This window comes from Heterodontus francisci, chromosome 4 (genome assembly GCF_036365525.1).
Source record: "Heterodontus francisci isolate sHetFra1 chromosome 4, sHetFra1.hap1, whole genome shotgun sequence".
Taxonomy (NCBI): domain Eukaryota; kingdom Metazoa; phylum Chordata; class Chondrichthyes; order Heterodontiformes; family Heterodontidae; genus Heterodontus; species Heterodontus francisci.
In genome coordinates this window covers 167,615,822-167,640,358 of record NC_090374.1, presented here as the reverse complement: position 1 = coordinate 167,640,358, position 24,537 = coordinate 167,615,822, and the positions used below count along the sequence as shown (strand labels likewise).

General features: G+C 44.6%; 1 protein-coding gene across 1 annotated transcript in view; it reads left to right on the top strand.

Annotated features, from left to right (window-relative positions):
* LOC137368744 (ADAMTS-like protein 1) overlaps positions 1 to 24,537 on the top strand; it is an 852,599-nt gene that overhangs the window by 536,508 nt on the left and 291,554 nt on the right. Inside the window, exon 4 of the mRNA XM_068028933.1 lies at positions 11,051 to 11,096. Within this exon, the coding sequence (XP_067885034.1) occupies positions 11,051 to 11,096 (46 nt within the window). The remainder of the gene's footprint in view (positions 1 to 11,050; positions 11,097 to 24,537) is intronic.

Sequence of the window (24,537 nt, the reverse complement as noted above, 5' to 3'; positions counted from 1 at the left end):
CCAGTACTGAAGGATTGCTGTGCTATTGGAGGTGGAGGTGCTGTCTTTTGGATAAGACATTAGACCAGGGTTGTCCAACCTTTTCGTGTGGGGAGCCACATTATAATTTTTGTCCTACATAGAGGGCCGGTGAGAAAATTTCAGAAAGGTAACGGCCTTAAAAATTAATTTTACTATCAAAACAACAAACAAGCATTTTTATGAAGAAGCTTTAAATGAGAAAACTAATTTACTGATTTACTTTCTCGTCCCTATGCTGAACATTGATTTAGTGACCTGGCATTGTTTTTGCTTGCATACTTACTCAATCTCTGGCCGCACACTTCAAGTAGCGATGCGGAGAATTCCAGATATATGTCCATCTGTCAGGAGTGATCTTGATTTTTTTCTCTTCCTGCTCACCCTCCCCTCTCTGTATGTCTCTCTCCCCCCCTCTCTCTGCTCCCTCTCTTTCTCTATCCCACCCCACCCCTACCTCTCTCTCTCTCTCTCTCTCTCTCTGACTTTTGCTGACAGCAGGAACAATGGTTTCCGAACATCGGACAGATTTGTGGTTTTCCAGCAGGCTTTTAAAAAATACATCGGAACCGACAGAAAATCCCGAAGTTGTCCTGACAGGTGTTGAGAGTGGGAACAGCGGTTTCCGAACTTCGGACAGATTCGTGGATTTCTGGTGGACTTTTTAAAAAATCGGAACCTGCCAAGAACGCTGGTGAGGATGAGGAACAGCCGGGTACAGTTTACATCTGCTGGCTGGACGGAAACCTTTGGCAGTCCAGATCCTGGCGCATGGGCCTTTATGTTGGACAATCCTGTATTAGACCAAGGCCCCATCTGGCCTTCACAGGTGGATGTAAAAAAATTCCATGGCAATATCTCAAAGAAGAGCAGGGGAGTTCTCCATGGTGTCCTGGCCAATATTTAACCCTCAATCACCATCATAAAGATAGATTAATTGGTCATTATCATATTGCGGTTTGTGGAAGGTTGCTGAGTGCAAATTTGTTGCTACGTTTTCACATTACAAAACTGAATGCACTTCAAAAGTACTTCATTGGCTGTAAAGTACTTTGGAACATCCTGAAGTTGTGAAAGATGCTTTATAAATGCAAGTCTTTTTACTTTTAATCCATAATCCCTTCATACTCTGACCCCAAAAAATCTATCAATCTCAGTCTTGAAAAGTTTAATTAACCCTTTTTGGGGAATGAGTCCCAGATTTCCACTACATTTGTATAAAGAAGTGCTTCATAATATCACTCCTAAATGGATTTGTTCTACTCTTAAGATTATGCACACTTGCTCTGGATTCTTCCACCAGAGGAAATAGTTTTGCTGCATCTACCTTATCAAATGTCTTCAGCATTTTAAACACCTCAATTAGATCACCGCTCAACTTCCCAAAGTCAAGGGAGTACAAACCAAGTGTATACAATCTGTCCTTATAATTTAACCTTAGGACTGATATCATTACAATGAATCTGTGCTGTACCCTCTCCAAGACCCTGTCTGAGGTACAGTATCCAAAAGTGGATATGGTATCTAGCTGGGATCTGACCAAGGCTCTGTATAGCTGAAGCATCACTTTCACACTTTTTTATTCCAACCCCCTTGAGTTAAATGCAAACATTCCATTAGCCTTTTTGATTAATTTTTGTACACTGGTTTATTGGGTACATAGGTTTAATGGGTACGTTCGTTTATTGGCTACATTGGTTTTTTTTAAATCTTTCATGGGATGTGGGCATCATTGGAAAGGCCAGCATATGTTGCCCATCCCTAATTGGCCATCCCTAATTGCCCTTGACAACTGAGTGGCTTGCTCGGCCATTTCAGAGGCCAGTTAAGAGTCAACCACATTGCTGTGGTTCTGGAATCACATCTAGGCCAAACCAGGTGAGGACAGCAGATTTCCTTCCCCAAAGGACATTGATGACAAATGAACCAGATGAGTCTTCATGACAATTCATGATGGTGCCATGAAATTATTACTGAGACTAGCTTTCAATTCCAGATTTTTATTTATTTATTTTTATGTTGAATTAAATTCGACAGCTGCCATGGTGGGAATTGAACCCATGTCCCCACGGCCTTAGCCTAGGCCTCTGGATTACTAGTTCAGTGACATTACCACTATGCCACCATCCTACTGGGGTATGTTTTTTTTTGTATCTGTTTCACGGGACGTGGGCTTTGCTGGCAAGACCAACATTTGTTGCCCATCCCTAATTGACTTTGAGACGGTGGTGATGAGCTGCCTTCTTGAACTGCTGCAGGCCATCTGGTGTGGGTACACCCACAGTACTGTTAGGAAGGGAGTTCCAGGATTTTGACCCAGCGACAGTGAAGGAACGGCGATATATTTCCAAGTCAGGATGGTGTGCGGCTTGAAGAGGAACCTGCAGGTGGTGGTGTTCCCACGCATCTGCTGCTCTTGTCCTTCTATGTGGTAGAGGTCGCTGGTTTCGAAGGTGCTGTCGAAGGAGCCTTGGTGAGTTGGTGCAGTGCATCTTGTAGATAGTACACACTACTGCCATTGTGCATCAGTGGGGGAGGGACTGAATGTTTAAGGTGGTGGATGGGGTGCCAGTCAAACGGGCTGCTTTGACTTGGATGGTATCGAGCTTTCTGGGTGTTGCTGGAGCTACACTCATCCAGGTAAGTGGAGAGTATTCCATCACACTCCTGACTTTTGCCTTGTAGATGGTGGACAGGCTTTGGGGAGTCAGGAGGTGAGTTGCTCACCACAGAATTCCCAGCTCTGACCTGCTCTTCTAACCTCAGTATTTATGTGGCTGCTCCAGTTCAGTTTCTGGTCAATGGTAACCCCAAGATGTTGATAGTGGGGAATTCAGCAATCGTAATGCTATTGAATGTCAAGGGAAGATGGTTAGATTCTCTCTTGTTGGAGACTGTCTGGCACTTGTGTGGCGCGAATGTTACTTGCCACTTATCAGCCCAAGCCTCGATATTGTTCGGTATCTGAGGAGTCGTGAATGGTGCTGAACATTGTGCAATCATCAGTGAACATCCCCATTTCTGACCTTATCATGGAGGGAAGGTCATTGATGAAGCAGCTGAAGATGGTTGGGCCTAAGACACTACCCTGAGGAACTCCTGCAGCAATGTCCTGGGACTGAGATGATTGACCTCCAACAACCACAACCATCTTCCTTTGTGCTAGGTATGACCCCAACCAGTGGAGAGTTCTCCCCCTGATTTCCATTGACTTTAATTTGGCTCGGGCTTCTTGATGTCACAGTCAGTCAAATACTGCTTTGATGTCAAGGTCAGTCACTCTTATTGGGCATCATTAACTTCTGCAGGGCATCTCTCAATTGTCCACTATAACTTCAGCGATAAATTTGCAGAAACCCCGAAAAAATAGCGTGAACGATGTTTGCAGAAATTCTACCTCTACTAATTTTATAACATCTTATGAAACATCTTCTGTGCCATATACTCTGCATTTTTGGCAGCAATGTAGCAAAATCCTTTGACATTACTCTGCTGAAACTGTGCTGGCATTGGTAGAGACCACTTTGAAGCATTAGATTTGCATTACTCACATTGCAAATTATATACAACATTGCTACACCCTGATATGCTGGTACAAATTTAAAATAACCTCCTCTCTTGAAGGTGCTGACTTTTTTCTGATGTATTCATTTCAATGTAAGTATTAGTTTGTTGCTTACTCACAGACGTTCATTGTTCCCTATGCCATTAAACTTAACATTTGTTAATTACATAAAACCACAATTGCAAAGGAACTGAGCTTACAGTATAATAAACCACAAAGTCATTGTTTTCTTTCTCCTTCAAAAGGGCCTAACTGTTCATGCACCCCACCCCCCCCCCCCCCCCAACCCCTCAGACGTATTACTTGCGTCAAAAGGACTGAAAGACTTCAATTTCCACTGAAGGGTTAGATTATATTTTTTAATCAACTACTTGACATCAATAACCCTTTTCCGCCGAACTGAACAATTATCCGAATTTGCTACTATTCTGAAGCAATCTATGTAACAGACTTTGGTGGAATTTGCCACCTTGTATTTTAATGCACCTTTGGGCAGAGTTTGCAGCTGTACAACGACTCTGTTGAGTAAAGTGCTGCTAATTTACCGTATGGAGTAACAATCAAATACTGGCCCACGTTGCTTTGTCCATTTAGCCTGATTTGACAATTAAAGGTAACTTTTTTTTTCCTTTTTCTAGTTTTCAAAATCTAAAAGAATGCAAATTATTATTACATTTTTAAAATTGGAGGACATTTGCTGCTGTCAAAATAACAAACCACATTAACTGGAAGAAACTACAGCTTTAGGAAGTTGCAAACCTGCAAAACTCCCCTCAGATTATCTCACGCTATGAATAAATCAGAGAAGCATGAACAGATGGTAAACAGTATTTGTGTCCATCTTAATCAAAGGTACTCAGTGTGGACAAAGGTTGCTGTTCACAAGAACCTAACTGGGTTGCAACCTAGTCTACAGAATATTATGCTCAGGTTTACTTAAATTAAGAGGTAAGTCTGTTGTAGGTCTGTAGATCATTTTTGCTGTATTTTAGACAAGCCAAAGAGTGAGCCTTTGCAGACAGCCTGATCTTTGACCTTCTCTGAATTCTTTTTTGTGGAATTGGGCAGGGAAACAGTACAGTATCTCACAGAACACAGCTCAGTTAAGACTAACTGCAAGAGAACTTTGCATAAGGATTTTTTCTGTATGTTTAGGGATGGTTTTCATTACCTGATGGCTCTAATTTTGCCAACTCACAGACATGGTAATATAAACCATCTAAAGTCATTACTGCTTATGAAATTATTTACAAAGTATTACAAAGTATTTATAGCACAGAAACAGGCCATTCGGTTCAACTGATCCATGCCGGTGTATATGCTCCACACGAGCCTTCTCCAACCCAACTCCGTCTAACTCCATCAACATATCTTCTATTCCTTTCTCTTGTATGTATCTAGCTTCCCCTTGACTGCTTCTATGCTATTCACCTCCTTGTGAGGTCCACATTCACACCACTCTCTGGATAAAGAGGTCTTTCCTGAATTTCGTTACTGGATTTATTAGTGACTATCTTATATTTCTGGCCATTAGTTCTGGTCTTGCACGCAAGTGGAAACATCTCTATATTTACCCTATCAAACCCTTTCATAATCTTGAAGGTCTATATCAGCTTACCCTTCTGTCTTTTCTAGAGAAAGAGCCCCAGCTTGTTCAATCTTTCCTGATGGGTATAACCTCTCAGTTCTGGTATGATCCATATAAATCCTTTTTTTTCACATGCCCCAGTTCTCTATATCCTTTTCATAATATGGAGACCGGAATTGTGCACAGTACAGCCAAGGTTCTGTATAGTTTCATAGAACTTCTCTGCTCTTCAATTCTATTCCTCTAGCAATGTTTTGTTTGTTTTTTTAATGCCCTTGTTAATCTGTATTGCTACTTTTAGTGATTGATTTGTGTATCAGTACCCCCAGATCCCTCTGCTCCTCTATCCCATTTAGACACTTATTTTCCAGGGAGTCTGTGGCTTCCTTATTCTTCCTACCAAAATGTATTATCTCACATTTATCTGTATTGAAGTTCAATTACTCATTCTGCAAGTTTATTAATGTCTTCCTGTAATTTGTCATTCCTGCTTTATATTAACTACATCCCCCAATTTGTTGTCATCCCCAAATTCTAAAATTGTACTTTCGATTCCCGAGTCCAAATCTTTGATGTACATGGTCAACGACAGTGGTCCCAGCACCGATCCCTGTGGAACGCCACTTCCAACAATTGCCAGTCTGAATAACTACCTTTAACCCTTACTCTCTGTTTTCTGTTTTGTAGTGAGCTTGCTTTCCATTCTGTTACTTTTTCCCTGATTTTTCTACATGTTCTAATCTTCGATTACACTGTAGCATATCAATATTTTTTGGGAAATCCAAATATATAGTGCATTTTCTGTCTTACTCTTATCCATCCTTTCTGTTACTTCTTCAAAGAATTCAATAGGATTGGCCAAGCATGGCTTTCCCTTTTGAAATATGTGCTGACTACTCTTATATTTTCAGTTTCTAGATGTTTTTCTATTACATCTTTGTGTAAGGATTCTATTATCTTTCCTATCACTGACATTAAACTAACTGATCCTGGACAGATATAGTAAGAGAGAAGTGAATTGAGAAAGGAGTTGGTCATGGGGGTGGTGAGAGGGAAGAGATAATAAGAGAAAGACAACCCTTCTCTCTTTCAATTTCCTCTTCTCTCTCTCAATGCACCTCTTTCTCCTTTCCCCTTAACCCCGTTTTTCCTCTCAACTGCTCCAGTCAAACTCCTTTCTCTCCATCTCAAAACTATCATTCTCTCTGAAACACTTCTTCTTTCTCTCAAGAAAAGGGTTGAGAGGGTTCAGGGGTTAAGTAGGGGCATATGAGAGAGAGGGAGAAAGAAGTAGATTGAAAGGCAGTTTCTTTCCTCATTCTAATTTAATTTAGTAGAACACTTGCATTGAATTTTAATCTGAGGGAGATTAGGAGGTGGAGAGAAAGAGAAACAGGTAATGGGATCTCTGCTATCTGCCCTTAGGGAGAGAAGTTGGGAGCCAGGAAAAGTAGAGGGTAGTGAAGGAGAAGGTGAATGACAGCAAAACAAAGGGGCGGACAGGATGCAGATATTGATTGGCTAATTGAAAAGAAAGAAGTTGGGGCCAGTAATGGAAGTGAAGGAGTGGTGTACTGTGCCCTGACACTACTAATAAGGAGACACTTTAGAGCAGGCCCATTAAATTCAGTGCTGCCCATAACTTTCTCCTGGCTTGAATTGGAAGTGAAGTTGCCTGACACTAGCTGGGCAGTTTTCAATGTAAAATGCAAGGGTACTTCTCCTGCTTCTTTGAATGTAAATTACTACAAAGATCTAATTTAAGTGAAAGTTTGAATTCGCACCTTATGAGTTATTGCTTTAAGAAAACTGAGCTTCAATATGATTTTCTGCTCATATCGAGCTTCACATTTCACAGTACTGGCACTAACAGCTCTGCACTTACTGCATAGCCTCACACATTGAAAACTGGAGTGGTTTCACAGTAAGATCTCTAATTGGAGCTCCCAGTTTCCCAAAACAATAAACTGCATAATTTCTGCTCAAATTAAAACAAAATGGTCATTGTTTAAATACTTGATATTCTGAAAAAGTAATTGATTAATTGCTTGTAGCCATTATCCACAGCAGAAAACCTGATCCATTTTGATGTTTGCTTGGTGTCATATTTTGTTTTATAATGCTCCTGTGAAATGGCTTGGGATATGGCGCAATATAAATATAAGTTGTTGCTGTTGTTCTTGTTCTTGATGTTCATGGTGAATGGGTGAAATGATTTTGTTTTCAGCTCTTAGAGCAGCCATTGCGCGTATTTCCCATCACCTGCTGGATTATTGGACCCAAAAGTATTGTTTCATTTAACAATGCCACAGTGTAATGTAAAATGGTACAAAACAGACAGTAACAGCTTAATTGGATAATTTCTGCACTACAGCTGTGTATGTAATAGATTTATTGTACGGTAATATCCAGCTTAACAAGTTGCACACACTAGACAGCGCTAATTGAACATGTACTTGGGCTGCAGGTACAACACACTAAAACTTTACAATCCAGAAATGTTTACTGCACTGTTATACCAAGCATGCAAATCTGTTCTTCCCACTCCCTCAGCCCATGACATTCTTTTTCCTGAATCTTACATCAGTAGAAGTTACAACACAGAAGCAGGCCATTCAGTTAAACTGGATCTATGTTGGTGTTCCCCCTCCACAGGAGAGAATAGTTCTCATCACAGTTATCCACCCCATTCCCATCTCCCTTTATCCACCTCTCCAATCTAATGTTAAATGTTGATATTAAATCTGCTTGAACCACTAATTCTGGAAGTGAATACCACAGCCTCACAACTCTCTCAGTGAGGAAGTTTCTTCTGCCCTCTATTCTAAATCTCTAACATTTACTGTTGTATCTATGGCTTCTCATTCTTGACCCTCAAATCACTGGAAACAACCTGCTTCTATCACTAGCTATCTGTGAGCTCCCTGTCTCTCCATCTCTGAGAGGGACGCAGATGTGCCACTTATCGCCAGGGCCGCCTCTTCCTCCTGCTCAGTGAACTGGGTTATTTGTAGAATCACACTTCCAGTCTGGTCTCTCTCGCTCTCATTTTGTGCTCACTTCTCCTACAGGGAGTGAAAGAACAGACCTGTGAGTGAGTAGAGGTGAGATATTCACCTGATAGCTGCAATGCATTCGGTGATGGTAACTATGAGACAGAAGCATCACATTGCATAAGGATTGGGGTGAGTGGCAGTGGTGGATGAATAAATGGGGAGATGAGGTGAATAGAAAGTGAAGGCTGGATGCTGGGGTTGTTCTCTTTGCAGCAAAGGGGATTGAGGGGAGATTTGATAGAGGTCTACAAGATTATGACAGGTTTGGATGAAGTAAACAAAGAAAAGCTGTTCTCATTAGCTGATGGTACAAGGACTAGGGAACACAGGTTTAAGGTTTTGAGCAAGAGATGCAGGGGGCTGCGAGGAAGAACTTTTTTATGCAGTGAGTGATAATGACCTGTAAGTCACTGCCTACGAGGTATGTAGAGACAATGAATGATTTCAAAAAGAAATTGGATGAGCACCTGAGGGAAATGAACTTACAGGGCTACAGGGATAGAGCCAGGTAATGGAACTGATTGCATTGCTCTACAGAGTGCTGGCATGGACTCGATGGGCTGAATGGTCTCCTTTTCTGCTGTTATGACTCTATGACTATGAAAGATGAGTGGGTGTGAGGAGTGATCTGATGGAGAACACTTAGCAAGACAGAGTGATGGTAGGTGGGCTTTTAGCACAGGATGTAGATGAATTAGCTAATGAAATCACTTTTCCTGACTTGTTTGTGTCATTAAACCACTTCCTACATTGTATCTATGACTGGGACGCAATGCTCCTGCAGCAGATTTCTTCCATCACTGGGGAAAAGCCTGATGCCCCCTTCTCCTGACTGCACCTTGTAGCAATTCTGGTGAGATCTCATTAAATCTGGGTGCTCTATGTCCTCCATCCACCCTGAATTCCTCCAATTTCCACTTGCTGCCTGTGTCGTAACTCACACTAAGTCCTGTTCCCCTATCACCCCTGTGGTCGCTGACCTACATTGGCTCCCAGTCAAGCAACATCTTGACTTTAAAATTCTCATCCTTATTTTCAAATCCTCCATGGCCTCACCCTTCCCTATCCTTGTAATCTCCTCCAGTCCCACAACCCTCCAAGGTATCTGCACTCTTCTAATTCTGGCCTCTTGAGCATCCCCAATTTTAATCTCTCCACTATTGGTGGCCGCACCTTCTGTTGCCTAGGCCTAAGCTCTGGAATTTCCTCCCTACATCTCTCTGCCTCTTCACCCCGCTTTTCTCCTTAAAGACACTCCTTAAACCCTACCTCTTTGACCAAGCTTTTGGTCATCTGACCTAATATCTCCTTTTGTGGCTTGGTATTATACTTTGTTTTATCATGTTCCTGTGAAATGCTTTGGGATGTTTTATGACATTGAAGGAACTATAGAATTATAAGTTATTTATTTATTTTATTTATTTATTTAGAGATACAGCACTGAAACAGGCCCTTCGGCCCACCGAGTCTGTGCCGACCATCAACCACCCATTTGTTTTTATACTAACCCTGCACTAATCCCATATTCCTACCACATCCCCACCTGTCCCTATATTTCCCTACCACCTACCTATACTAGGGGCAATTTATAATTGCCAATTTACCTACCAACCTGCAAGTCTTTTGGCTGTGGGAGGAAACCGGAGCACCCGGAGAAAACACACGCAGACACAGGGAGAACTTGCAAACTCCACACAGGCAGTACCCAGAATTGAACCCGGGTCGCTGGAGCTGTGAGGCTACGGTGCTAACCACTGCGCCACTGTGGCTGCCATTACTGTTGCTGGTGATGACAATGACTGTCCCTCTAAATGCAGTTGCGCATCATGCTCACTGAGCAGCTGGGAGATACGAAACTCAAAAGTCAAAATTAATAGATAGAATTGAGTTGACATTGCAGATTGCAACCTGCTCAGTTGACTTCTAGTCTTCCACGATGCAATCCCCCCCACCCCCACCACTGTTGCATGTTTGGTTTTTCTGCTGCCACCTTAATATACTTAGTTAGTCCAGCTTAGAGAGATTCCTGAGTCTTCAGTACTTTGAACATGGACTCTTTATTGCATTCTTGCTATGTACAACTTCATACCAGTCTGTGTGACTCATCTGAAGCTACGCTGCATCTCCCTCCAGTCTCTCTCACTTGTGCTCTCTTACATCATCACAGTGGGAGGTATTCCTTACACTGTTTTGATCATTAACCCTTTCAGACCCTTATACTACACCCACCACCTCTCCAATCCCCACCCCCGACAAAAGCTGCCTTCAGATTGATTTTTTGGCATGATGTATTTATGGGTTGGTAATCCCTCTGCACTGACGAACAACATTATGTGGTTGAGCCTCCTTTTGTCGAAATGTTTTGAAATTGAGATTATCATAATCTATAGATTGTGTGACGTATTGAACGGAGGAATTATAGTTGTCAAATTGTCCAAACAAAGCTCATTTGAGATATTCCAACATGCTGGTGTCAACAATGTTGAAGCAGTTTGGGAGGAGAAAGACAAGGTCAGTAATGAACAGGTCCATGTCTTACGAGTCCTTCACTGATGACAGTAATAAAGGAATCTGCTGCCCCGATGATGATCCTGACCTACTGATTGAGACTTGCAGCCAAGAGTCACCTGACAATCTGAAAAGCTGAATAGAATAGATTAGTAAAATTAAATAAATCACTGGAGTATCTTGAAACTGGTCTAAGAATTTCTGCTCAAGTGTACCACAATATCCAGAGTTTTTTGTGCAGCAAACATTTTGATGGGCCTCAAAATTGTTCCCCATTCTGTTCCACTTAAATGGTATCTTTTCTTTTTTCTACAGAAACTGTGAAGGGCTGAATATTCGATACAGGACTTGCAGCAGTGTGGTAAGTTTTTGACTTTGAAATCCCTTTTTTTAGATTTTTCCCTCCGGTGAACTAGACCATAATGAAAAGCACAGTGACCAGCTTTTCACCGATACACGCAACCTTTAGCTTATGCTATCCACATGGGCTGTGGGGCTTCTGTCAATCATGCCTCTCAAAGGGTTTCAGCAGGGAGATAGACAGGCACTTCTGAAGTTGCTATTCTATCTGACTGTAGTGAAAATAAGCAGAACAAATTAGTAAAAAATTCGCAACAGTCAATTCCTATGTGTTTTCATTCAGAGACTCTGTTGAAGAGAGTCTAGAGGGAGTTCATTTTACTCAAAGTACACTTCCCAACTCTACTTCAAAAATGGAAACAAATGAAAATGATACATCATCTCGTAAAATATTGCTTCATAGAAACCTGTTTTTTTTATCTCCTTTTCTTTCCGGCCATTCCAGTGATATTAGTTATGGGGAGGGGCTGTGTGCATTATAGAGGGTATCCTTTCATTGTAATGGTAAGTGACACTTGAAAGTTAGTAGAGCGACACCCAACCCTAAAACACACACGACTCACTACATAGTCGTTTAATAGAGAGCTTTCGAGGGCTTTGATTGGCTCTCAGGCTGATCTGTAACTTTGATTTCTATTGACATGTTTAATAAGTGACATATGCATTCATTCCTGTGGGTTTGGAAAACAGTTGATACTAATGTATGAATCCTTAATACATTGTTTTATCAGCTAGGTTAGTTATATATTGAAGAAAAGACACAGGAGTATCATACAATCCACTAATATAACTAACAGTAATTTTTAGGTTTATGTAGTGCTAAATTGGGGTGGGGATTATTTTGCTTTTCCTTCCTCTTTAAGAGTGCAATAAATATCTGCATGCATTGAACTGCTTTTTCAATGATCAGCTGATCATTTTGACAGCTATTAACTTGGTGTACTGTGCAAAAGGGCAGCTTCATCTAACGAAAAACATTTCTGTTGTTCATCAAGTTCTGACGGACATTTGCATTTTTATATCACATTTCTCAGAGATGTCTCAAAATAATTTACATACATTTAGTTACTCAGAAATGTGTTGCGCAGCAAGATCCCTTAATCAGTGATGAGATGAATATCCAGATAATTTGTGTAGAAGTTGGTATGCATGTGGCTGTTTTTCAGGTGAAAATTGCAGACAAAACAGACCAATTTAGACCAATGGGATGGACTGCACCCAATCTGTGCAGGCATTGGCCCCACTGCCAAACTCATGAGGCTAATTTTTTAGGCATTCTAGACAGGTGCCTAAAACAAGCTTTAGGCTTTTTGAATATGCAGATAGGGACTCTACTGCCTGTTAAAGTACCCCTTTGATAAATACATCACCAGCTGTATTGGGCCCGGCCCTCGGGATTCTTCAGTGGACCCCTGGCCGCCAACCAAAGTTAAGTGTTTTCATAGAATGGTAGAGCACAGAAGGAGGCCATTTGGTCCATCGCACCTGTGTCGGCTCTTTACTAGAGCTATCTAATTAATCCCACTCCTCTACCCTTTCCCCATAGCCCTGTAAAATGTTCCCTTCAAATATTTATCTAATTTTGAAAGTTATTATGGAATTTGCTTCCATTGCCCTTTCAGGCAGTGCAGTCCAGGAGAAAATTTTAACTCTTTGTAAGTGAATGGGTTTTGAGGTGCATTAAAATCAGATTCCAGGTCATAACAGCTCGCTGTGTTAAAAAAAAATCCTCATCTCCCATCTGGTTTTTTTGCCAATTACCTTAAATCTGTATCCTTTGGTTATCAACCCTTCTGCCAGTGGAATCTATTTCTTCTTATTTACACTGTTAAAACAGCTCATGATTTTGAACACCTCTTTTAAATCTCCCCTTAACCTTCACTGCTCTGAGGAGAACAACCCCAGTTTCTCCAAACTCCATAAAGGAAGTCCTGCATGTTTAATTATTTTATTTTTCAGAGGTTTACTTTTTATAGAGAAACACCAAATTGCCTTGGAAGAAATTCAAATGTCAGCATTGTACTGTGCTAAATATTTGCTGATAATTGGCTCCTCTGGCCAGTAAAGAGTGCAAATACAAAACAAGTTTGCCCCATTTTATAGTCACACTGACTTTTCCAGAGTAAGATTTTAGCTCACTCAAAACCCAATCGCTTGCAGCGTTAAAATCAGTCCAGAGCAAAATATAATAATGTTCTAAATTTAAACACACCTCCCATCAGTTTTCGATGGAATATTGTTTGCAATTATACCTGCGATAGTAAATAAAAGTTTAGCTGCTTGCAGCCTGATAGTGATACAAGGTGACCTTTCACAATGAACAAAGTATAATAGAAATAAACTTTTAAAGTTAACATTTTTAAAAGAGTAAGTCAAGCTCTATTGTTTTAATGCTGCGGCTGCACTCTAAATGCTTTTCCTAATTCCTAGGGCAGGCAGGTTTCCTGTGGGAATCTCCAGGCATGGTCGCTGGAATCTCTTGCATCTTTTTGTGTGTTCTGTGACCTTTCAATGTGAACTGATACTTACGTAATTACTTATGCATGACAGCTGGGATTGCAACTGAATTTCCACCAGATGTAAAAGATTTTTGATCCTTGATAATGTTTATTTAATGGTGTGTTTGTTTAATTGTGGAGTGCACTTGCCTGATAATCGAGGGGACTACCTTTACCAGTTCAAACATTAAATGGCTTATTCCTTCCTTACCAGACAACTAAATGCTTGTGAACCCTGGAAGAATATATTTAGTCAGTTGATAATGCAAGGTCTATGTGTTTTGCAGTTCAGCTTTTAGTTTCCACAGTGACTGTTTTATTGCTCTGTTTGTGGTTATTTCCACCAACAAATGTCAGAATTGCAGAACTGAATGCTTTTCCGAGCGGGAGAATCATGCTGAGAGACACTGTCTTCCTGTTGTTACTGTCCTGTTAGACCCAGTCTGTAGGGAGAGTTCAAGAGTAGTTCCAAGGTCTGTTAGCCCTTGAGTTCAACACTTGTATTCTTTATAACCAGAGTTAGAGCCTTTTAAGAAAATGCCCCACCTCCACAATTTTCTCCCCTCTTCTTCTGAAGGTGCTGATTTGATATGGGGTAAACCTCCTGGTGGCTTACTAGTAGGAGGTACTGCCTCCTGGGGGGTTACTAGTAGGAGGCACTGCCTCCTGGGGGGTTACTATAGAGCTGTGTGGTAATCGTAAACTAGCAACCCAGTGATTGTTGGTTCAATCCCCCACAGAGAAAGTTATGAAACTAAATCCAATGAAAGCTGGTCATTTCTGAGCTTCCCCAGAATATAAATTGTTACGGCCAGGTGAGGAGGGGGTCCCAGGCTCCCCTCTTGTCCTTCCTCTTACTTGACCACAACAGGGTTTATTCCTTTTTTTGAACAGTGATTGTGCTTACCACTTTAGTGAGTGTTTTACCTTTTACCTTAATGTGATCATGAAAGAACCAATCGGACAGGTATTCTTGAATTTAAACAAGAGAGATGAGTTTATTATACTTAACAATCTAAAACCAATCTAGAAAAAGTCCAGTCCCTCCCTCCTGCTGTCATCTAAGACCTCTGTGATAGATGACAGGAAGGACTGGGAGGCTCTGCTGTCTGTGGGCTTCGCGTCATACAACCCAGCATAAAAGGATTTGCTGATCCTTAGTATGTCGGACTGCGAAGACGTTACCGAGCCATCTTCTTCCTTCTTTTCTTTCTTTTGGGCCTCCTTATCTCGAGAGACAATGGATACGCGCCTGGAGGTGGTCAGTGGTTTGTGAAGCAGCGCCTGGAGTGGCTATAAAGGCCAATTCTGGAGTGACAGGCTCTTCCACAGGTGCTGCAGAGAAATTTGTTTGTTGGGGCTGTGACAGAGCTCTCTCTGTGTACCTTTTGGAAGAAGTAACGCGAGCACGTCTCATCCTGCTCGATGGAGCGGACTCTGGACCGGAAGATGATCTTGGAGGCCTCCTTGGCAAAGAGCGAGGCCTGCTGGCTCTTCACCTCTTGGAGGTCCTCCTTGACCTCGACCCCCATTGACTGCAACCGGAGTAGATTTTGCATAATTTTCTGGAGTCGGGACAGTTCCCTCTGTCTCTCTCTCGCCTTCTGAACACCTTTGTGGATGAAGAACCTCTTGATGTTCTCCTTAATCGCTTCCCACCAGTGAACTGGAGACTCAAAGAGGGGTTTCACGGTCCTCCAACCATTGTAATCCCTTTTGAGTTCCTCAACGTTCTCTGGGGTCAGCAGTGTCGCATTGAGCTTCCACGTCCCTCTGCCAACCCGCTGGTCGTCCTGTAAGTGACAGTCGGCCAGTAAGAGGCAGTGGTCGGAGAAGAACACCGGCTTGACGTCGGTGGATCCGACCGTGACCGCACAGGACACAAACAGGAAGTCAATCCTGGAACGGGCAGACCCGTCCGATCTTGACCATGTGTATCTGCGCTGCGCTCCGTCTGCAGGCATCCTTAACTGTTTCTATTAGGAATCTGGACGTAGCGTCCAGTTTGCTGTCGTCACTGCCGGATCGTCCAGCCGTATCGATGATGCAGTTGAAGTCACCGCCTAGGATGACCGGCCTGGACGTCGCCAGCAGCAGTGGGAGCTGCTGGAAGACGATCAGCCGCTCGCTGCGTTGTACCGGGGCGTACACGTTGATCAACCGGAGCGGAGCGTTGTTGTACATCACGTCTGCTACGAGGAGGCAGCCGCCCACCACCTCCTTAACTTCGGAGATGGTGAAGTTACCTCCCCGCAGCAGAATGCCCAGGCCGGAGGAACGGCAGTCATTACCCCCCGACCAGATCGATGGCCCGTGGGACCACCATTGCGACCACTGCCTGTAGGTGCTGAGGTGTGGTATTCCACACTCCTGCAGAAACAGTAGGTCAGCTTTGACCTTGGCTAGGTAATCCAAGGTTGAAACACATCGCGTAGTCGATTTAATGCTACGCACATTAATGGAAGCAATTCTTATACCCATTTTTTACTAAAAATTAGTTGTTGCTTCCCATACCATTTGTCCTCGCTAGTCCCAGTCCTTCCCCTTCGGGATGTTCCTGCATACCCATCGTATGCGCAAGCAGTTTCACGTTGGTTGGGCTCAGAAACCCCTCCTGATTTTTCATGCAGGGTTTGTGCCGCTCGGGTGACATCGGGGGGGTCTTGTAGGCAGAGAGCATTGGGTTGTCCTCAGCTGCTTCCATCTGTTCCTCCTCGAAAACATCACAGCTCCCGGTCTCCCGGAGCTCAGGTGCGCCAGACGTGTCTTTGCTCCCGGTGTCCCGGAGCTGAGATGCGTTGGCCACGTCGTTACGTGTGGGGAATTGGGGTTGGGGCACGCCGGGCCCATCACAGATTCCAGTGCCCGGGGGCTGGGATGCTTTATCATCCATCTCGGAGTTCTGCCGCCTCTTTTGAAGGGGCTGTCGTTCCAGCATTTCCCCGTCCAGTGAAGAGGAGTTGTTGCAGTCTGATTCAGAAGAGAGCCTCCTCTTGCCACTGGTTTGGGTGGTGGCTTTGGGATGTTTTTTCTTTGTGGTTTTCCTCTGGACCACTTGCCACTGACCTGTTTGTCCATCTGCTGCCTCCTCCTCCATTGGTTCTGTCTGTGGAGGAGGGGTTTCCGGGCGCTGGGTAGGTGCTGGGTCGTTGGTTTCAGCTGCCTCCCCTTCCTTCTCAGGTTGAAGTTCCTCACTGCAAAGAAGGTTGCTGGTCTCCTTTCGAACAGCGGACGCCTTCGTCGAACCTTCTCCCGGCCTTTCCTTGGACCTTGCCGCCTGAGCATAGCTGAGGCAACGTTTGGGGCAGGTCTTGTAGAGATGGCCTGCCGCACCGCACAAGTTGCAACACTTAGTCTGCTTACAGTCCTTGGTCTGATGGCCTTCCTCCTTGCTGTTCTTGCAAACAACCGTGCTGCAGTTGGCTGCCATGTGACCAGATTTGCCACAGGTGCGGCAAACTCTGGGCTGCCCAGCGTAGACCAAGAAGCCTCGACTTCCCCCGATAGCGAAGCTGGAGCGAGGGTGGATGATGGCTCCACTGGGATCTACCTTCAAGGTCACCTTGACCTGCCGCTTGCTGGTCCAGATCCCAAAGGGGTCCTTGACATCAATGCTGCTGCTGGCCACCTCGACGTACCTGGCAAGAAAGGTGAGTACATCCACCACCGGAACATGGGGGTTCCATGACGAGCTGACAAAGGCCGTCGAGTCTTTCGAGGCGAGTAAAACTCCCGGGAGCGACGGCTTACCGGTCGAGTTGTACTCGGCCCTGTGGGACTGGGTCGGCCCGGACCTGCTGGAAGTATACGAGAGTATGCTCCTGGCCGGTAGCATGTCAGAATCCATGAGAAAAGGCATCATCACCCTCATTTACAAGCAGAAGGGGGAGAGGGCAGAAATCAGAAATTGGCGGCCCATCTCACTGCTTAATGTTGATTACAAGATTCTGTCCAAAGTCATAGCCAGTCGAGTCAAGTCTGCTCTGGAGCTGGTGATTCACCCCGATCAGACCTGTACTGTACCCGGCAGGAAGATCTCTGATAGCCTCGCGCTACTCAGGGATACGATCGCCTACGTACGGGACAGGAGGGTGGACAGCTGCCTCATCAGCCTGGACCAGGAGAAGGCTTTTGACAGGATATCGCACACCTACATGATGGACGTGCTTTCCAAAATGGGGTTTGGGGAGGGAATCTGCAATTGGATCCAACTGCTCTACACAAACATCAGTAGCGCAGTGTCAATCAACGGGTGGGAATCTGAAAGTTTCCCGATCAAATCTGGAGTCAGACAGGGCTGTCCTCTGTCCCCGGTCTTGTTTGTTTGCTGTATTGAACCCTTTGCTGAGTCTATTAGGAAGGATGCGAGCATAAGAGGGGTGACAATCCCAGGCAGCGGAGGCACTCAGGTCAAAACCTCCCTGTACATGGATGACGTCGCCGTCTTCTGCTCGGATCCACTGTCCGTGCGCAGACTGATGAGCATCTGCGACCAGTTCGAACTGGCCTCGGGAGCCAAAGTTAACCACGGCAAGAGCGAGGCCATGTTCTTTGGCAACTGGGCTGACCGATCCTTTGTCCCCTTCACCGTCAGGTCAGATTACCTGAAGGTGCTGGGGATATGGTTCGGAAGGGCCGGGGCGTGCACCAAAACATGGGAGGAGCGAGTAGCCAAGGTACGACAAAAGTTGGGCATGTGGGGGCAGCGATCTCTCTCCATTGTGGGTAAGAACCTGGTCATCAGGTGCGAGGTGCTCACGTTGTTGCTCTACGTGGCGCAGGTCTGGCCCATACCCCACTCCTGCGCCGTGGCAGTCACCCGAGCCATTTTCCGCTTCGTCTGGGGATCTAAAATGGACCGGGTCCGGAGGGACACGATGTTCAAATCTCTGGACATGGGCGGGAAAAATGTACCCAACGTGGCCCTCATCCTGATGACCACCTTCGTGTGCGGCTGCATCAAGCTATGTGTAGATCCCCAGTACGCAAACTCCAAGTGTCACTACGTGCTGAGGTTCTATCTGTCCCCGGTGTTGCAAAGGATGGGCCTGGTCACATTGCCGCGGAACGCACCATGCAGTTGGGCGGCGCCGTACCACCTATCCTTCGTGGAGCAGTTTCTGCGGAAAAACACCTTTGACCACCGGTCCATCAGGCAGTGGTCTGCACGGAATGTCCACAAGGCCCTACGGGAAAAGGAAACGGTGGATCCTGTCGGATGGTTCCCCGAGCAGACCGTCAAAGTCATTTGGCGGAATGCCTCATCACCAGAACTTTCAAACAAGCACCAAGACGTAGCTTGGCTGGTGGTGAGAAGGGCCCTCCCCGTCAGATCCTTCATGCACACCCGAAGTCTCGCCCCCTCCGCCCAGTGCCCCCGCGTTGGCTGTGGTGGGGAAGAGACGGTCGCCCACCTCCTCCTGGAATGTGCCTTTGCAAAGCAGGTGTGGAAAGAGATGCAGTGGTTTTTGTCAAGGTTCATCCCAAGCAGCTCTGTAACACAGGAGTCTGTGCTCTACGGGCTGTTCCCAGGGACGCACACCGAGACAAACATCAACTGCTGCTGGAGGACTATCAATTCGGTGAAAGACGCCCTTTGGTCTGCCCGAAACTTGCTGGTCTTCCAGCGCAAAGAGTTGTCCACCGCCGAATGTTGCAGACTGGCACATTCCAAGGTCCAGGACTACGTGCTGAGGGACGCACTAAAGCTTGGGGCAGCCGCAGCAAAGGCTCAATGGGGAAAGACCACAGTGTAAGGTTCCCCCACCAAGCTGGACTGAGGGGCTGGATCCATGGGAAACCCCTCGAACTGTATCGTTAATATTCTGAATTGCTGTAAATGTAAAATTGTAATTGACATGACAATGGTGAAACGGAAGGGTTGGGAAGAAACACATGACAGTATTGAAGGAAACTGATCTCCCTTGCAATGTTTGTATTTTTTGGTGCTGTTTGGAAACTGTTTGGCAATGTAATTTTTACAGATTTTTATGAATAAAGTATATTTTGGAAATAAAAAAAAACAATCTAGAAAAAGTAATAAAATTACACTACACATTCACACGAGACTCACACACACAGGTCTGGATTTTACCGCCCCCCCCCCCCCCCCCCCCCCCCGCCCCCACCGATGTCAGGGTTTGAGGGGGGTGGGGGGGGATGGAAAACGCCTCTGGGAGAGGGCCGTCATGCACCCCGAATACGGAAGGGCCCAGTCCAATATTACCGGCGGCGGCAAGGCCTCACGGCAGCCCCCTGCTGCTCAGCGACCGGACCGCAATTTGAATATTTAAATAAATTAAATGATTGATTTAATTACGCCCATGTCGCCACCTGATGTCCCACTGCAATCTTTGGCCCGGCGGCTAGCACTCCCCTGCCTTCGGATCTCCATCCAGGAAAACAAGGTTCAACACTGGTGGTGTGGGGGGAGGTAAGCTTATCAGTGCGGAGTGGGATAGCGGGGTCAAATTAACGTCAATGGTGTAGGGGATGGTGGGAAGGGTTGTAGTTGAAAGTTTGTGCAGTTTGGGGATGGAAGGTCAGATGGTAAAGGTAAGTGTTTTGGGGAGAAAGCACAAATAATTAATTTAATTGTTAGTGAGGGATGGGAGAGGGGCAAAAGAAATGTATTTATTTATTTTAATTCAATATACCTTTAGATATTTAAATTAGCCGGGAGGGCTGACAGCCCTTTAAAAATGGCGTCAACACCTGCGCACAGGCAGCTGATGCCATTGCTGGTGATGGACAGCCCACCTCCTCCACGTGATCGGAGGACGGCCCGCCCCAGGGATGCAAATGACCGCCGCACGGAAGATTGCAGCAGCTCTACGGCGTGTGGCCCGTGCGGGCCATCCGCCGTTTCGAGATTATAAAATCCAGTCCACACAAATAGATTACAGAGGCAAAAGTAGATTTTGTGGTTGATTTGGAGTCCAGAATAAATGGAAATTAAATACACAGTCTGTGAAGTTAGATGATTTGGTAGTCTTCCAGCTGAAGTTGTATTCTTGAAGTCGTTGGCTGGTCAAAGTGCACTTTATGCCTGGTCCACTTGGCTCAGGCTTTCTTGGAGGCAGACTTGTAGGTGGCTATCTTCCCTTGGTCTCTGTCTGTAGCAATCTGTAGCTTTGGAGGGTCCTTGGTCGCAGAGGGGTTTAAACTTTTGTTATCTGGAGAGAAAGAGAGAGAGAGAGGGAGGTACACCCTTTCTCCTGCTGATTAGTCTGAGTTACTGCCTGTTTGTCTTTGTTCAAGGAAACTTTTTGGCTTTCCCAGAGATGGACAGACATTCACATGACAGCCTCTGTGTATTCACTGGAACCTTCTAATGATATTGGAGGTTCGGAATTTGCTCCCCTGACCCCAGGATGCCAATATTTACACTTGAGGGGGGTTTGGTCTTTCAAAGTCAAGTTGTTAGGATTGCCTTGAAGGCCATGCTAATGAAGCAATCTGAGGTAATTCAATCATTTACAGCACGCCATTGTTCTGGATCCATACTGCCCAGACCTCTGTCTCTGGGTGGATCTTTGGAATGTGAAGAGGTGTTTCTGATGCAAATTGCAGTGGCCATCTTGGCTGCTAATTTTTTTCAAAGTTAACTGCAGGATTTTTGTCCATTAAAAGTTTAATGCACATTTTCAACCGATCAATTAAAAATCCTCATTTGGCATATTGTTTTTTCTTGACAAAATGAACATGAAAGCAGCTTGCCTGTCATTGGTTCACTAAAGTTCTGTGGCTCAGCTTACATGTAACCCCAGTCCCACACAATTGGCCTGACTCTCAATATCCTCACGGAAACTAGGGATGGGTAATAAATGCTGCCTTGACACTGTTGCCCACATCCCAAGAATGAAAAAAACATTTGTTCCTTGTTTCTTTCCTGATGTGTGGGTTTGAGGTTAGGAATGCCTACTTGTTATAAACAAAAACTTCTTCCTGCTGCTGTCTCATCAGGAGTTTGCACAACAGGGATCAATTTTTGACTCCTCCAGTTTATATTTTTATCTATTGGTCTCTGCCCCTTTCTCCGCACCCCCACTCCCTACCCCTGGAGTGCGATTGTGTGATTGGCTATTGTGTGCAAACTGCAAATCCTTTAAACTGAGCTTGACTGTCAGAGCTTGAATCCTTGAACTGATAATGTCAGGAAGAAAATATGATAGGTAAGTGTCTTTAGCTCCTACTCACATTTCAGGGGAAAATTATTTAATAGCAATAGTGGAGAAATGCAGCAATTCCTAATTTGTTACATTGCATTGGTCTTTTTCTGCATTTATTCAATAAAATGTTTAAATGCAGTGTAGAGAGTTAGAGACAGATTGTTTAAACCCAGATGCTGCAACCTGCCAATCTAGAAGATTCTGTTCAATATCTGTGTGTATTGGTGCTGCCTGATGTGAATGTTGTAGATACTGGACATGAAGTACTTTTTCACTTGTGTTTTTTATTGTTGACAACATGCACCGTCCAGACCAAGGTTAGAATAGTCTAAAGACAGAAGATGGGCAATCAGCTAGGAGAGCATTAGAATAGTCAAGTGTGGGGTAATAAAGGCATGGATGAGAGTTTCAGCAGCAGATGAGCTGAGGCAGGGGCAGAGTCGGGCGATGTTATGGAGGTGGAAATAGGCAGTCTTAGTGCAGATATGGACGATGATGGAGAGGCTTTGGAGGAGGATGGGGTCATCAACTGGGTCAAAGATGGAAAAAAAGGTCGAGAAGGACAAGGATGGAAAGTTTTCCTTTGTCACTGTCACAAAGAATGTTGTCTGTGCCTTTGATAAGATTCATTTTGGTACTGTGACCAGGCCAGAAACCTGATTGGAGGAATTCAAGCATGGATTTTCAGGAAAGATGGGCACAAATTTGGGAGGTGACAACAGGGTAAAGAAATAAAAACAAGAAATGCTGGAACCACTCAGCAGGTCTGGCAGCATCTGTGAAAAGAGAAGCAGAGTTAACGTTTCGGGTCAGTGACCCTTCTTCGGAACTGACAAATAATAGAAAAGTCACAGGTTATAAGCAAGTGAGGTGGGGGTGGGGCAAGAGATAACAAAGGAGGTCTAGATTGGACCAGGCCACATAGCTGGCCAAAAGGTCACGGAGCAAAGGCAAACAATATGTTAATGGTGTGTTGAAAGACAAAGCATTAGTACAGATTAGGTGTTAATACACTGATTATTGAACAGCAGCAAGTGCAAACCTGAAAAAAAACATGCTCTGAAGCATGACAGCCCCCCATTTTACTTTCATTTTTAGTTATTTTTTCTTCTTTTTTTTTTACATTCTTTTTTAAATTTTTTACAATCTTTCTTTTTGCAGTTATTTCATTTCATCTTAGTTTGTTCAGTTTGCTTACGCACTGTTTTTTTTCTTGAACCGCGGCAGTCCATGTGGTATAGGTAAACCCACAGTGCTGTTAGGGAGGGAGTTCCAGGATTTTGACCCAGCGACAATGAAGGAAAGGCGATATAGTTCCAAGTCAGCATGATGTGTGGCTTGGAGGGGAACTTGCAAGTGGTGGTATTCCCATGTGTCTGCTGTCCTTGTACTTATAGGTGGTAGAGGTAGTGAGTTTGATGCTGTTGAAGGAGCTTTGGTGAGTTGCTGCAGTGCACCTTGTAGATGGTACACATAGCTGCCACCGTGCATTGGTGATGGAATGAGTGAATGTTGAATGTGGTAAATGGGGTGCCAATCAAGCAGGTTGCTTTGTCTTGGATGATGTTGAGCTGTTTGAGTGTTGTTGGAGCTGCACTCATCCAGGCAAGTGGAGAGTATTCCATTACACTCTTGACTTGTGCCTTGTAGGTGGTGGACAGGCATTGGGGTGTCAGGAGTTGAGTTACTCGCCACAGAATTCCCAGCCTCTGACCTGCTCTTGTAGCCACAGTATTTATGTGGCTGGGTCCAATTCAGTTTCTGGTCAATGAATCCCCCAGAATGTTGATAGTGGGGGATTCAGCGATAGTAATACCATTGAACATCAAGGGTAGATGGTTAGATTTTCTCCTGTTGGAGATGGTCATTGCCCGGCACTTGTGTGGCGCGAATGTTACTTGCCACTTATCAGCCCAAGCATGAATGTTGCCCAGGTCTTGCTGCATTTCTACATGGATTGCTTCAGTCTCTCAGGAGTCACGAATGGTGCTGAACATTGTGCAATCATCAGCGAACATCCCCACTTCTGACCTTATGATGGAAGGAAGGTCATTGATGAAGCAGCTGAGATGGTTGGGCGTAGGACATTACCCTGAGGAACTACTTCAGTGATGTTTGGGATTGAGATGATTGACCTCCAACAACCACAACCATCTTCCTTTGTGCGAGGTATGACTCTAACCAGCAGAGAGTTTTCCCTGATTCCTATTGACTCCAGTTTGACTAGGGCTCCTTGATGCCATAGTCAGTTAAATGCTGCCTTGATGTCAAGGGCAGTCACTCTCACCTCACCTCTCGAGTTCAGCTCTTTTGTCCATGTTTGGACCATGGAGGTCAGGAGCTGAATGGCCCTGGTGGAACTCAAACTGAACATCAGTGAGCAGGTTATTGCTAAGCAAGTGGTGCTTGATAACACTGTTGATGACACCTTCTATCACTTTGCTGATGATCAAGAGTAGTCTGATGAGGCGGTAATTGGCTGGGTTGGATTTGTCCTGTTTTTTGTGTACAGGTCATACCTGGGAAATTTTCCACATTGCCGGGTAGATGCCAGTGTTGTAGCTGTACTGGAACAACTTGGCTAGGGTGCGGCTAGTTCTGGAGCACATGCCTTCAGGACTATTGCTGGAATGTTATCAGGGCTCATAGCCTTTGCAGTATCCAATGTGTTCAGCCGTTTCTTTATATCACGTGGAATGAACCGAATTGGTTGTGGGCTGGCATCTGTGATGCTGAGGATCTCAGGAGGAGGCCGAGATGGATCATCCACTCA